Source organism: Scardinius erythrophthalmus (genome assembly GCF_964197995.2).
Source record: "Scardinius erythrophthalmus genome assembly, chromosome: 9".
NCBI lineage: Eukaryota > Metazoa > Chordata > Actinopteri > Cypriniformes > Leuciscidae > Scardinius > Scardinius erythrophthalmus.
The window spans coordinates 8728330-8743837 of NC_138229.1; the positions used below are offsets into that span (position 1 = coordinate 8728330).

Genomic DNA, 15508 nt, shown 5'->3' on the forward strand with positions numbered 1-15508 from the left:
GTTTGAATGCTCTGTGCGTTCACTATTGACTGATTCGACACTCTCTGATGATCCCTCTTCAGTCTCACATGACTCTGACAGCTCTGCATTATCTGTACACAAAATAAAAAGACAGTGGTTTTGTTAAAAATTTTAATGTCTTGGTAAAATGTTATAATTTAAAGCCATTAGGAGACACTAAAACAGGATTTCACTTCTCAAGCAAATGAGTAGTGTTAAAGTGTTTTTGGCAAAACTGTATAAGGAGATCTAGCTGGCATTGGGTCATTATGACATCATTGCTGGCAATCAGGTTTTAAACGCATTCAGTCAGTCAGTGGGAGTTTTTATAACTTAAATCATAAATTCTGAATGATTACCATACTCATTCAATACCATTCAGAAGTTTATTGGGGTAAGTTTGTAAAATAAATAAATGAGTAATAATTTATGAGAACATATGTTACACTATATCTTACACTGTTTTAACTCATCAAAATAAGTTAAGAATTTTCAATTTCTTTAAATTTGTACAAGATTCAACTCATTTTTTTTAAAGTCAGCTTAATGTAATTTAAGTTGAAATGGCTGTGGTATTTACCTGATAGCCTCCATGGTACTGAAAACTAGGCTACTTGTTGGTAATTTTTTATCAGTGACAAAAAAACTGTTATTGCCATAGTGCATGTGCAAAAAGGTGGTATTATGGTAGGCTACTATGTGCAAAAACCATGGAAGTTCCATTGTTGTTAAAAATAAAATAAACCGTGGGGATTTCATACAGATCTAAGTATTTCTTACCAGTGAGTTGCGGGCTATCAGGTGCACCAGTGTCCTGTGAGAGGTGGACAGTGAAGGCGCCATGCATGTCGCTGAAATGCAGGCTGTCATCATCACTGATATCCACAAATATACTTTGCTCAATGTGTCTTTCCCACAGCACCGATGAAGGTCTGCTGTGAGCGTCATCTTCTCCGTCCATATCCTCTGCGTCTCCCGCTGACGCTCCATCAAACCTGCTCCGCGCTTCTCTATTCATTTCTTAGCAACAAGAATACACAAAAAGTAAACTGTTACAAATGCAAGTGCATTTGTGTTTTTCAATCACAGGATATATCTTGTAATTATATTTATATTATAATAAATGGTAATGACTGAATAATTTGCAACTATTTATGATGCTTTCTAAATAAAAAGGCCTATCAAGAAGAAAATTAACACTACACCGCTAGGTTCCTCTAATAATATGGCATTGCACTTACTTTTTATGCTTGTTCCGTGGGTTTCTAAGGGTCAAGTATTTGCGCACTCCTTTTGCTTGTGTTCGGCTGTCTTATAAATGGATGACATAACAGCTTATTGGGAAGCTACAATGAAGGCTCTGTCTAGTTTCTCAAGCCTTTGGCGCTGGATCATCTTGAGCATTTTAAATAATAAATGCCGTATCTGATGCTGATTCTTTGGGCAGGTGCTACACGCGCACGGGGGTGGGATGATGAACAGTGGTTGATATGGGAACGTGAAGACTCAAGATCAGCTGTCAGTCAGCCCTGCTGAAAAACTGTTTCGTTCATTTAAAGATAAAATAGCTAGATAATTTTTTATCTTGCCGTTTTATTATTTATTTAACACCTGTTGTCTTACTCGACAATTAAAGCTAAATAAAAACTGTCTATTCTCTTGTTGAATGAGTGGAGTTATATAAAAGTGTTTTTCGACAAAAAGTAGAACGATAAAACATTCAAATTTCATTGGCGATTCAAATGGGGAGTGGTTATATTTGAATCATGTGCTCTGATTGGCCAGTCGAGTTACAACCACGCATCGGCAGGTACGCCCCCTTTGTCCGGGTTTGTGTAAAGTTTTCTCCCTGAATCGCTTTGATGAGTCAGAACAGTATTAATTTAAACGTGAACACTTTTAGTTAATCGGCTCTTACATGTTCGGATTTAACTGATTTGTTTGTTGGTTGTAAGACGAGGGAACCGAGAGAAGGATTGGTGGGGAATCGGAGGAGTTTAAGTGAGTATGACTGAAGTTTGGCCCGTAACGGCCGTTAAGACAGAGCAGCACGTCACAACAAACTGATCATATCAAATGAAAAGCCGAAATTTAAACTTCAGCGCGCGCGGAGATCTTACATATTATGATTTCATTACAATGGAGCACGGGTTGTTTTATTTATTTAAAAAAATAATTTCTCCTGTGCCCTAAATCGATAACATGGTAATACGTTTGGATTATTCTACAAGCAATCTTGCAAAGTTTGTGCTTTTCCTCTCTGGTTTTGTTTAAGTTTGTACAGTACAGAAGTCAGTGTTACGCATGTTCAGGCTTGGTGTTTTTACGTGCTTTATACCTCCGGTATGGATTGTATAAATATTGTTCTTGCTTAATCCTGGGCTTTCTTTTGCTATTTGCTTTGGGAGTGAGACATGGGTGAGACTAACTGCTTTATGAATGACGACTGCCACCGTGTTATTGACTTTTTTTTTTGCTGTTGTTTTTCCAGAGTTATAGGTTTTGCTTAAGCATACAGTACAGTTTCTATTCATTATTAACTTTTAAACATCTGCCTGTCTATCCAAGTTATCTTTATTCAGACTATATTCTTATTCACAATGCTAACATGGCCAACATACCTATCCTCCTGGCACAATGCAATGGAAAACTCTGTTGAATTTGACGAATGTTTACGTGTAGCCTAACTGCTTACAAGTGTGTATAAAGGGTCTTTAAAAGCTACCTCAGTAACAGCTGTCAAGTGACCGTCATGCATAATGTGATAACAGTGCAGTCATCATAACTTCCTGTGTGTCATGGAAGGTGCAGCTTGTGTCTGTCTTCTTTCTAACCTTTATTCATGCCTCATCTTGTCAAGCTAACCTGCATCTGAGCCACACTGCTGTTTTTCTGTTAGAATTATGACACAACAAACCAGTTTTGTAACTGACTCTGTGTTTTGTTGTCATTTTGTTCTTCAGAATGAAGTAAGAGAATACAATGGATTTGAAGGTCTTTGGCACAAATGTTATGACATGTTTTAGCAGGCAGTTTATTAGTTCTCTTGATTGAGACTGAGTGTGTGTGTGTTTCTCTTTTGTTGTTGTTGTCGTCATCAAGAAAATGTTGCTCTTGCCCTAGGGTTATCTTCTTCTGATTTATGCTGTTTAGACTTAGGCTAAGTCTGGGAGTTTTTTTTTTATTATTACAGAGACCAGTGTTTCTGATCTAATAAATACATTTCTGATTGATTAAAAAATAAAAAAGAGAGTGCAAATGTGCCTGCCCACTTTTTTTGGTAGCCTTGATTCCAGAAGAATTTTTTCCATATGGATAAAAATAAATAAATAAATAAAAACTTTCCATTTAAAGAGTTATAAGCAATGAGGTGAATCTCAACTTTACAAACTTAAAAATATTTGAAAAAATGACTGTATACAATTGCTTTAATGAGGGAAAGAACTACAATTCCATGAAGCATTGCACACACATATTGAAGTAGTTTGAGAAAATAGGGAGGGAGACTATTACATAATTTGCAATTCTTCATGAGAATGGGTGGGTGAGTGTTAAAAATATATTTTTATTATGTGATTTACTTGTCTCAATTCTCAGATTGGTGGAGATTTCTCTGCAGAATCAGAGTTTCTTATCATTCTATACATATTTTAGTTTCTTATCAGCATTCTGTTGTTAAACACGATTATTTTAAAATAAGTTGAAGTAATGGGGGCAGATGGCTTCAACAAAAGCATATATCGACTAACAACCTTGTAGCTTATTTTATTTGACCTCGTAATTTTTAATTAAAATGTCATAACTTTTAAGGAAAATAACAGACTTCTTTCTGTGGTGACGTATGCCGGACAATTTTTCAATCTGCTTACACCTTGCCTCTCCACAATCTACTGTAAAGTGCGCATTCAATTTTGAGTGCAGCCAATGGATAGAAGCATGTCCTTACCCTAATTGTTTTCATTTACAATAATCTGTTACACTCAAAAGTATGTCACCTTAAAGATCTGTCGCAAGTTCCATTTCGTTGTGACTTTATGCATAAGAAAATATGACAGACCACAACAACATTGTGAATTATTTGCACAAATATAAGTATATAGACAATGTTTTAGTGAACATGTCTCTATGGTTCCTCAAGCTGATTATCTTGTTTCTGGATTAGTTTGTCAATGACAAACCAGCTTTCCCAAATGTCACAGAGGTGTAATATGTTTGAAAGTCACCGACACTCACCATTAGAGTTGAAAATGGTATTTCTTTAACTATAGGCTAATTCTTTTACGTCTGTGTGGATTTGTAAGAGAAGGGTGAACAAAACTCTTTTTACAAACAAGAAAATGTTTGTTCATGCTTTTGTACGGGTATACATGCATGGCAGATAATCAGCTGTGTTTATGGGCTGATTGCTCTTGCTTTCTCTCTTGTTGTTGGGTCCCCTTGGTTTAGCTTTCACATACACAACGCTGCTGTGCTGACACACACACACTTAATATCTGCCTCCCTTGCATGTGTCTGCCGCTCAGTGGGTGTTACCATGGCATTACGCACAGAATGAGGGTTCACACTCGACATGTTCTCTTCACAGAGAGCTCCGGAAGAACATCCTGGACAAAACACACAACAACACACACAAACACACACTTCCCAGACCCACTGCTTTGGTGAATATAAGTCTGGATAAACTCTTCTGTAGCGCACTGGACTCCACCACTGGAAAACTTCAGAGAGACTTCGGAAGTGTTCGCAAAATCTAAAGTTCCAAAAAAAAAATTTGGGGATTCGATTCACTATTCTTCTTTGATGGATTACTTTCTGGACTTGGCTGGGATCAGTACTTCATAATGCTCTTCAATGGCTGTGAGCAGTGCAGTGCTTAGCATGCAGAATGAGAACCAAACCTTTGTCCACTACAGGTAGGCATGCGACACTTGAATTACATTTTATTGTAGTTGTGATGCGCCTTTTAAGGTTTTTGTCCGGTATTAACTCATTTGTAAAGACACTTTTTCATGCTTAGGATCAGAAGTGGACCAAGATAGTATTTACATACCACTTAATCATTGAGTTTTTATTTTGCACTGTATTAGATTAACAGGCTACAAACATGTCATTTGTCTCCACCTGAAAAATATAAGGAAATTAAATTGTTCATTAATTCAATAAATCATTGCTAATTGCGTGCCTTAACTTCATCTAACTTCATTTTTGAAAATTAAGTTTTAATTGGGAATGTGTTTGACTGAACTTGAATCATCTGATATTGTGAAAGATCAAGTGGCGAAGTAAAACCAAATGTTGGATCTGAAACAAGGTTTTCGTTTTGACAATTTCAATGGTGGTTTAAATGTGGAATTTTATTGTCGTGTGTGTGTGTGTGAGAGAGAAAGAGAGAGAGAAAGCAAGTGTGCCTTAATTTGCTCAATATTTAATAACGGTTGAATAATTTACGATGATTGTCTATATTCTGTTCTGCAACCCTTGAGTTGGGTTGTTTTTTATCTTTTCGTCAGTCCATGGCAAACATCTGTCACTCATAGCAATTAAGCCAATTTTAGCCTAGGCCATCTCTAAGAGCATAGACTTACACTTATTTAGTTTGTGAATCCGTGGTACAAACTAAATTGATTTGAGTTTCGTCAAGTTTATAATAATAATAATACTAATTTGTATTAATTTTCATAGATCAGTTTGTAACTGCATTGACTGTTTCTGAGCGTCTTTTATGCAAATGATTATTTTTTTTATCTTCTAGATAAACGCACTTGACTCTAAATGGTGTAGTGTATTGATCAGTCCTGTGATGAAATGATCATTGCATTGCAAGTTTCATGACATCAGACGCGAACGCAGCGGGTCTAATCTCACTAGTGTTCCTCTCTCGGTGTGCGCTAATCACACACGACAGTGGAAAGCAGAAACACAATCAGATTAGCTGTGAAGTGCTGAGCATGACAGTTTTTGCCAAAGCCATCTTCAACCTCTGCCCTCAAAGACGTCCAATGTGACGTTGTATGATGGACAACTGCTGTGTAGAATATTCTATTTAAAATCATTTGAGTCTGTAGTTGTGCAATTCCTGCTTGAAGAATTTGGTTGATTGGCAGCCTCATCGTGATGTATGTATGTTTGGGACGGTTGGTTTTGGAGATTACAGCCCCATCAGAGGACTTTTTAAGGAGACAACAAAGCATTTTAGATGCCTTTCACATGTCCAGTTTTCTTTGGTTGTGTGAAGCGGGGAGGCACCAGGTAGGGCCTCTACAAACTCTAGCGGACTAGTTATTATGTGTAGGGATTAATCTACCGTAAAATAGTGGTTAAATATTTGCAAGGCCTCGTATATTGTGCAGTATCAGGTTGATTGTTGAAGGATTTTTCTGTTGAGTCTTCTTACCATTTAACTTGTTAGATTAGCCTAGAGTTTTAAGGACCCTATGCTGACCAGTATTAGATTAATAATACTAACATGAGAATAATCCATGAATGTGGGATTTTGACGTATATACCATAACATATCAGTGGCACGAATGAATTATGAAAAGCCTGAAATCAACCTGAAATGTGTGCAAAAAAAAACGTTGTTATTCTTTGATTATAATCTATCCTATTATAAGGCCACAATAATACTTTTTATATTTCCTTGGTTTACATAAGAAATGGAGAAAAAATTAAACCTTAGTCTCTCATTTGGAGTTTCAACTTTTTAATATATATTCAGAAACAGATCTTGCATGATGAGCACATTTCCCAGCATAAAGGAATCAATAGCTTGTCATGGCAGCCATTTCATGTCATCTTTAGTTGAATTTTCCCAGTGTTTGATTATGAATATGTCAGACTCATAAATGGAGTGTTGTCCTTTGCACTGTGTGGGTATTTTGTATGCTTCCATAATGACCACATCCTACCTTATTTTATTTCTACTGATGTTCATGCTGAGACATTAAAAAGCTTGTCAACAATAAACAATAGTTTGTGCTGCCCTCTGCAGGATGGAGGCATCCTGTTTGGACCTGGCTCTGGAGGGGGAGCGTCTGTGCAAGGTCGGGGATTACAACGCCGGCGTTTCTTTCTTCGAGGCCGCCATGCAGGTTGGCACAGAAGACCTGCAGGTTCTAAGTGCCATCTACAGTCAGCTGGGCAATGCCTACTTCCACTTGCAAGACTACAGTAGAGCTCTGGAGTTCCACCACCATGATCTTACACTAACTAGGTATACTCACACAACTTTTTAGCAGTTGATGTATCTAGAGACCCACAGTATACTACACTACTGTTCAACCGTTTGGGGCCAGTAAGATTACCAATTGTTTTGTTTAATTAACTGTATGAAGGCAAGGCACTGAGTTGTATAATGTCTGTTGCATATTTCAGTGTTTTTCTCTAGGTAAAATAATTAAATACTTGCCAAAACAAGATGAAACCTGTACAAAATATAGAAGGGCTCGACTGTCCTGTGCCCGCATGAACGACGCTCAGGACAATTGACGGAACTGTCACAGTCCCGATCGGGCCAGTGCTACATCGTCACGAAAGCCTTATCTTTTGCATGTTTTTAAGCCTTGCCAATTTAAATAATAAAGCACAAGAAGATGCGAAAGAGAACTAAATTTGGTACTCTGTGTGAAGTTTTGTGTGTGCGCCCGATTTCGACATCACAAATTCGGAATCGACCCCCAAATTATTGTTTTTAATGATAATTGTGTAATATTTGTATTGAACGATAATGATAGCACTAAGTACTGATTTGTTCTCTCAGGACCACCGGGGATCGGCTTGGTGAGGCCAAAGCCAGCGGTAACCTGGGGAACACATTAAAGGTTTTAGGACGCTTTGATGAGGCTGTGGTCTGCTGCCAGAGACATTTAGATATTGCCAGGGAATTGGGTGACAAGGTGAGTGATCTATTTAATCAACACAATAGACCATAGCTTACCATAATGGAATATATTACATTTTACATTTATTTATTTAGCATTATTCAATGATGCTTTCATCTAAAGCGACTTTGCAAATGAAAAACACTATGACTAACAATTCCTCCTGATGAGGCAATAATGTTAGTGCTGCAACAGAAAGCTCCGAAATTGTTTGGAAAAATGAACTTGCAAACTGACAAACAAATCAAATGTGTTAACAATCAGTAAATTAATAGATTCAGACAGGATCTGGTTAAAGGGATAGTTCACCCAAATGTGAATAAAAGCTTACATTTTATCTGTTCATCATATAAAGCGATCGAGTCTCATCCAAAAACAAATTGGACTAAACTGCTCAATTCATATGGATTCGTTTTACGATCTCTTTATGAACTTTTTAAAGCGTTGAAGTGGTAGTTGCAGAGCTGTCAATGGAGGGACAGAAAGCTCTCAGATTTCATCAAAAAGATCTTCATTTGTGTTTCGAAGATGAACAAAAGCCTTATGGGTTTGGAATGACATGAGGGTGAGTAATTAATGAAAGAATTTTTGGGTGAACTATCTCTTTAATGCTTTAATTATATAAAACTTGTTGTAAATGCAAAATAATAATCATTACTGAATATTTCAATCATACAGTTGTGTGAATCTCATGAATAAATGACTAAGTTGTGGTTTACCCTAAAGTCAAAGTAGTAAATTGTTAATGAGAAATTGATTTTTGTGAGCTTAATGCGAGCAAGGTCTGTGAAGTGCACCTGGGTACTTGGAGATGAACATCTAGGTTTCACATGCTTAGTAGTACGAAGGGTTTTTGTTTGTTTGTTTGTTTGTTTCTCTTATTTAATTTGCTTTTTTACTGCAGGTGGGGCAGGCCAGAGCACTTTATAATTTTGGAAATGTGTTCCATGCCAAGGGAAAGAGCGTCTGCTGGAGCGGAGCAGAACCTGGAGACTTCCCTGAGGAGGTCACGACAGCACTTCAAAAAGCAGCTGAATACTACGAGTAAATGTCCCACCAACACTCACATAAGTGGACATTGTTTGCATGTGTGGTACAGGGTTTTTACATCCTTTTTCCTTTCTTCAATTGTTTAGGGCGGACCTGTGTATTGTTAAGGAGCTTGGAGACCGAGCAGCACAGGGGAGAACTTACGGAAACCTGGGGAACACATACTATCTGCTAGGAAACTTCAGGAATGCAGTGGCCTCTCATGAACAGGTGTGTGTTCTGTGTCATAAATTAAACTGTGTAAGGCAGTGCAAAAGCACTCACTCTGCACTGTGTGTGAACTGTTTGTCTTCCAGCGTCTGCTTATCGCTAAAGAGTTTGGTGACCGGTCTGCAGAGAGGAGAGCCTACTGCAACCTTGGAAATGCTTGCATATTCCTTGGGGAGTTTGAGAGGGCTGCAGAACATTACAGGTGAGGGTGATATTTTTAAACTTTTTTTTTTTGAGAGAGAGAGAGAGCGCATTACAGGCCATTATAATCAGTGTCTACACTTGATGCGGTGCGACAAGATAAATTCCCCAACAGTAAACTCCAAGTGTTTGCGCTACGACGACTTTCGCTTCTGAGAAACCCGGAAATGTGAAAAGGATATGTTTCTCAGAAGCGAAAGTCGTCATAGTTGGGTAACCTTCTATAGCGGTGAAAAAGAGACTACAATAAAAATTAGAGAAAGATTGATAACGGCAATCAGAAGAGAAAGATTTCAAATTTACCATCACTCCCACAGCTGCTGTATTTAACACGCTTTAACACGTTTGATATATGTAGATTTTACTAGCGTCAGAACAATAACCTTTGAATTGTCTTTCTTTAAACACGTTATCATATTAGCAAAATACAATATTCAACCTCTCATTCATATATATTGATATACCAATTTCAATACATAGTATTCTGTATTGAATAAAACATGTCTTGAGTATTTTAAACTTGCGGTTACACAGTTTTGTAGTTGAATGTGTGCCCCAGCCTGTTTATTTAAGTTTAAGATATGTAAATTATTTTGAGATTGTATGGGTTTTTGTTTGAACATACAATATTATTGTTTTTGTGCAGGTCTTAAAATCTTATATTTGATTTTAAAAACCCTGTGCTGTGGTTGTGGCTGAGCTCTGACAGTGATAGTGTTCTGAGTGCAGGAAGGCTCTGCAGTTGGCTCGGCAGCTGAAGGATCTGGCGGTGGAGGCTCAGGCCTGCTACAGTCTGGGTAACACGTACACACTGCTGCAGGACTTTGAGAGAGCTATCGACTACCATCTCAAACATCTCATCATCGCTCAGGACCTCAACGACAGGTGCTTTCACGCATTAGTAGTGGTAGAAGAACTGAGAAATGTGTGCAATTATCTATTCTTGAGGTGTAATTATTTGCATACTAAGGATGGAGAATGTGTTTTTTTTGCAGGATCGGTGAAGGAAGGGCCTGCTGGAGTTTGGGAAACGCACATACAGCACTAGGGAATCATGACCAGGCCATGCACTTTGCAGAGAAGCACTTAGAAATCTCAAAAGAGGTACGTAAAGCTACAGACTCATTGGTAGCTAGACATTAGTATTTTTTGTCATTTAAAGGTGCTCTAAGCGATGTCACATGTTTTTTAGGCCAAAACATTTTTTGTCACTTACAGCAAACATCTCCTCACTATCCACTAGCTGCATGTCCCCTGAACACTGTAAGGAAACGCGGTCTCTGTAGACACAGACAGCCCTGGCTCCACAAATGGCACCAAAAACACACTGGCCCAGCCTGGACCACGAAACATAACAAACAGTGTTCCAGCCAATAACCGACAAGAATGATTTGGGGATGGGGGTTGGGGGGTTAGTGCGCGTGCACATGAAGGGGGGTGTGGGGAGTGGAGGAGAGAGAAGCATGAAGAGGGAAGTTAGCTAGAGGAGAGATGTCCTAGACAACGACTAACGTTAAAAATGTATATTCTTGAGAATTTTGATATGGCCGACACATGACCAAAGAGGCGACGTTCCGATGAACAAATAACAAAGAACAGGGAAAAGGAAAAGCAACGCGCAAAGTCCCGAATATACATCGGAAAAGCGTTCAAAACGTGGCGAGAACTCTACCGACAGAAGGGCCTCTAATCCGACATTCAGGTGGCTCTGTTTTTGCTGGACAGGTGTGTAAATCCAGTTTGGTTTTTCTGAATGGTTCATGACTGGTTCAGGAAGCACGGAAGGTAGTGGGGTGGGGGGACTGGATGAGGAGGAGGGAGGGTCTAGCAGCGCTTTGTTTGACAATACTTTGAACGTCAACAAGAAGTGACTTCACCCAACATCGCTTAGAGCACCTTTAACTACAGGCAAACACAATAGCTAAGGTTAGGGATGGGAATTGATAAGAATTTAACGATTCCGATTCCATTATCGATATTGCTTATCGATCCGATTCCTTATCGATTCTCTTATCGATTCTTATTGGGTGAGGGAATAAGTACAAATTTGTTTAATTTTCGCTTTAATATCTGATCAGAAGACACAGCACAGAGTATACACAAATTATGTGTAGCAACCTCAGAACAAACCTAAAAGTAGGTGAGCTACTTCTCAAAGTAAAGTCCAGGGACCTATAGCCTAGGGCAGTGTTTCTCAACCAGTATGCCATGCCACGCTAGTGTGTGCCTTGAAAGATTATCAAGAAGAGTGCCTTAGGATTAGGAAATTGATCATTTTCACATTCATTGGTCCGGACAAAAAAAATTAATAAAACTGCCATTTATGTGCCATAAAAACTAAAAACACAGACTGAAAACAGTTTAGGAAGAGCTTGTGCCTTTTGGAATATTAACAGTGCTCATGTGGATTAGGCTATTGAGTTACTAAAACAATCTTTGTCAAATAATACACAGGTTTTCATCACATTTTGAACGTTTTAGTTTCCATTTGTTTAATTTCAAGATCTGATGTGATGTGACTAATCCATTGTTGTTTTTACAGCTACAAAGCTGGGAGCACTAAATGATATTCAGTCACATTATACACTATTAAATAGTACCTGATATTATCATTGTCACACTTTGAGATTGTTGTTCCAGCGCGACGTCGCTGTAAAATAGGATCCGTTTCAAATAGGATCGTCGCGTGTCGCGGCTGGTTAAACTTCATTAACATGGAAATTAACATGGAAAATGATACTTTTTATCGCGTGTCGCGCCATATGTAGTTAGGACGCGGTCAGAGCGCTTCTGCCTCGATGCCATGTTTGCTCATAGTGTTTGCTACGTTCTGAACCAAAACAACGCAGCACGTGTGTGACGTCGTGTCACATTTGAACGAGCGGAACCGATAAGCGGAATCGTTAAGCAGGCATGCTAACGGTTCCAAGGAATCGATTCACTGGGCACCGGTTCTGAAGAAGAACCGGTTCTCGGTTCCCATCCCTAGCTAAGGTGATGGTTTTTTTTATAGAAATGCCCTTATTGTCTTTTATACAGACTGGAGATCGTAGCGGTGAGCTCACTGCTCGCATGAACGTCTCCGATCTTCAGATGGTCCTCGGCCTCAGTTACAGCACAAACAATTCAGTCCTTTCGGAGAACAAAGAGATCGACTACAACCTGCACGGTACAGCACTTCCTTCAGAAGTAGCATCTCAGTCTCTTCTGTATAGTTGTTCTCTACAATGAAGTTGTAATGAAGAATAAACAAGTTTTTGGCCATTGTCTTGAGTCAGTATTGTTGTTTTTTCCAGGAGCCAGACCCAGGATGAGCCGACGACACAGTATGGAGAACCTAGAGCTGATGAAACTCACACCTGACAAGATCAACATGAATGTGAGTGCAGATGAATGTTGAAATCCTTCTTGCGCTGTACCTTTATCAGTTCAATCAGTAGTGCGTTTATTTGATTCATAATCTATATGTATAGTCGTCATCATCAAGCATAAATCCATGTTTTCTGATCTCAGCATTCATAGAGTAATTGAATCTCTGTCCAGCAGGGTCAGAAGTGGACAAGTGACATCCTCTTCAAGCAGTCCAAATCCACAATGGCCAAGTCATCCTCAAAGCTCTCTTTTGTCAATCGTTTCCGAGGAAAAAAGCACAAGCTACAGAGCAGCTCCAGTAAAATCCTGCAGGATACCAGCAACACACGGGAAGCTCTGCAGAACAAAGTACTTTCAGCACATTTACTAAAACAAATAGAATACTCAAATTACGGTAACAATACATGTACAGCATTTATTAATCATAGTAAATGTTAATCTCAGCATTTACTGATATATTTTTAAGATCAAAAGTTCTATCTGTTAACAGACAACATGATCACGTTAACTAATAACCAAAGTCAACCACAAACTTGCATTCAAGTTAAGGTCTCCATACTGGTTTGTAACGGCCACTTTTCACAATTCATTCGACTACAGACATTTTTTGTCATATTGTCAGAGCCTTGTTGGGTAGTAGTGTTATTTAAGTATTGTTAATTTACTATTATTGTATTCATATTTAGAATTATTTTATTTTATGCATTTTGTTGTTCGTCATTTTTCCTAGTTTTTGTTTTTATTCTCTATTTAGCTTTAATTTATTTTATTTCAGTTAGTTGCCAATACAACATTTTATAATTTTCATTCAAGTATAAGTCTATTATTTATATTTTATTTCAGATTTATTTTAATTAACAAACAGATTGAGTGAACATAAATGAAAAACTTTAAAGGTAATTTTCTCAATGTTTAGATTTTTTTGCACCCTCAGATTCCAGTTTTTCAAATAGTTGTATATTATTCAGATTTTTCGTGATGTATAAAATCTCAATTTAAAAAACAATTACCCATGTGACTGGTTTTGTGGTCCCGGTAACATAAGAAAGAAAGAAATACGTCATATTATGATTTCTGTGGAGAGTAACTTGCTCTAATAATATTTCTTTGTGTTAAATTGTTAAAATTAGGGAACAGTTTGTTCTTGAGAACAGTTCATAAATCGAAAGTACTGGTTACAAAATTTCGCACGTGTTCTCACTTCTTCATAGAGGACTGAGAGGTAATTGTTTTTTTTTTTGTTTTTTGTTTTACCTTTGACCTTTCTGCCCTCAGCATGGAAGTACAGACATGTTAGGAGACGAGGGTTTCTTTGACTTACTGAGTCGTTTCCAGAGCAACAGGATGGATGACCAGCGGTGTGCCATACAGGATGGGAGGAGCCATCTGTCTGTCAATTCTAGCTCCTCCTCCACATCCACCACCCCTCCCACAACCACCACCCCTCCCACAACCATCAGGAAATGTTAGGCACTCTCTTTTCACATTATTTTCTTTAATTTGACAATCAAGTGGCAATAAAAATATAATTTTCTCTGTCTCTCGGTAGCGTTCTCAGAGTCAGCTGCAACTCCAGGTCAGGAGCCGTTTCTCAGACTGTTGGCGAGTGCTCAGGGCAGGAGGCTGGACGAGCAGAGGGCAGGAACAGGAAACAGTTTGCCCGGCCTGCGCACCCTATCCGAACACAGCAGCACTAGCAGCAGACGGATGATCCTCAGCCAGGTCATGGCCAGCACAGACGCCACCGAACCCGACGACCAGTTCTTTGACATGCTCGTCAAGTGTCAGGTGAGACGGTGTTTGTATTAACCAGAGACGGGCGTCTTGTAGGAAAATAAATGGGGAAAATTTGCTCTCATCTCATTATCTCTTTCTGTCTCTTTCAGGGGTCCCGTCTGGATGATCAGCGGTGTGCCCCTCCTCTGCCCTCCACCCGTGGCCCCACCGTCCCGGATGAAGACTTCTTCAGCCTCATCATGCGCTCACAGGCCAAGAGGATGGACGAGCAGAGAGTCACGCTGCCCTCCTGCCGCTGATCAAACATGCAATCCCTCTTTTGAACTTCATATGTAGAAATGAGCTCATTTTCATGAGTGCTACAAACCTCACGCTGGTAATATACAGTGATGGTCTGGTTACATGCCATCAATCTGAACTGTGTCCTGTCTGCTAAATGATTATGGGTGGCATTCCGTGTACAGCTGTAATGCGCAAAAAATACTTTTGTTGTAAATAACACATTTTAATTTTTTACTAGATTTAAACTCTTTGTACATTTGCATTTGTTTTAGTTTAGGATGTATTGCTTTGATTATGATCACCATAGTGAATCACACAAATGTATCTTTTGATACAACACTGCAGGTTTGTTTGTATTTATTGAATTAACATTGTTTCTACTAGTAGTTACCTTACAGTCAGTATGAGATGTGTAATTATGACACACATATTACTGTATTATTTTTTGTAGTTACATTTAGTTTATTAAAGAAGTGGTTAAACTAAAAATGTACCTAAAATGTCAAAGTATAATACAGTAAGATTAATTTACTACACAACTGTATAGAAATAAAACATGTACAGAAACATTTTTTGCATTCATTCACCTTATTCAATGTTGTTATCAGACAAGAATACATTGCAGCAATCTTAGTGATTTGGTTTTTTATCTCATTTTTACAGGCAAGGAGACCATTTGCATTTTCTTTAATCCCAACAATGAACATGTTTTGACTAAAATAGTCAAATACTCTGTAGTAATTTCTCCAGTTCATCACCTGTAGTTTTCATGTCAT

General features: G+C 38.4%; 1 protein-coding gene across 4 annotated transcripts; it reads left to right on the forward strand.

Annotated features, from left to right (window-relative positions):
- The first annotated feature begins 1768 nt into the window (after positions 1 to 1768).
- gpsm2 (G protein signaling modulator 2) lies at positions 1769 to 15363 on the forward strand. 4 transcript variants are annotated; one of them, XM_081373669.1, is made up of 15 exons: positions 1824 to 2001; positions 4586 to 4913; positions 6992 to 7213; positions 7760 to 7895; positions 8785 to 8924; positions 9017 to 9140; positions 9227 to 9342; positions 10071 to 10226; positions 10337 to 10445; positions 12381 to 12510; positions 12638 to 12720; positions 12888 to 13061; positions 13989 to 14178; positions 14263 to 14501; positions 14600 to 15303. In XM_081373669.1, exons 2-15 carry the CDS (start codon positions 4852 to 4854, stop codon positions 14747 to 14749), a joined length of 2031 nt encoding a protein of 676 aa, XP_081229795.1. In that variant the 5' UTR covers positions 1824 to 2001; positions 4586 to 4851; the 3' UTR covers positions 14750 to 15303. The 4 variants fall into 4 exon arrangements, with proteins under 4 accessions (XP_081229797.1, XP_081229798.1, XP_081229795.1 ...); XM_081373671.1 differs by lacking the exon at positions 4586 to 4913 and having other exon boundaries at positions 1769 to 2001; positions 14600 to 15363; XM_081373672.1 differs by lacking the exons at positions 1824 to 2001; positions 4586 to 4913 and adding an exon at positions 1790 to 1810 and having other exon boundaries at positions 14600 to 15297.
- Positions 15364 to 15508: the final 145 nt, after the last annotated feature.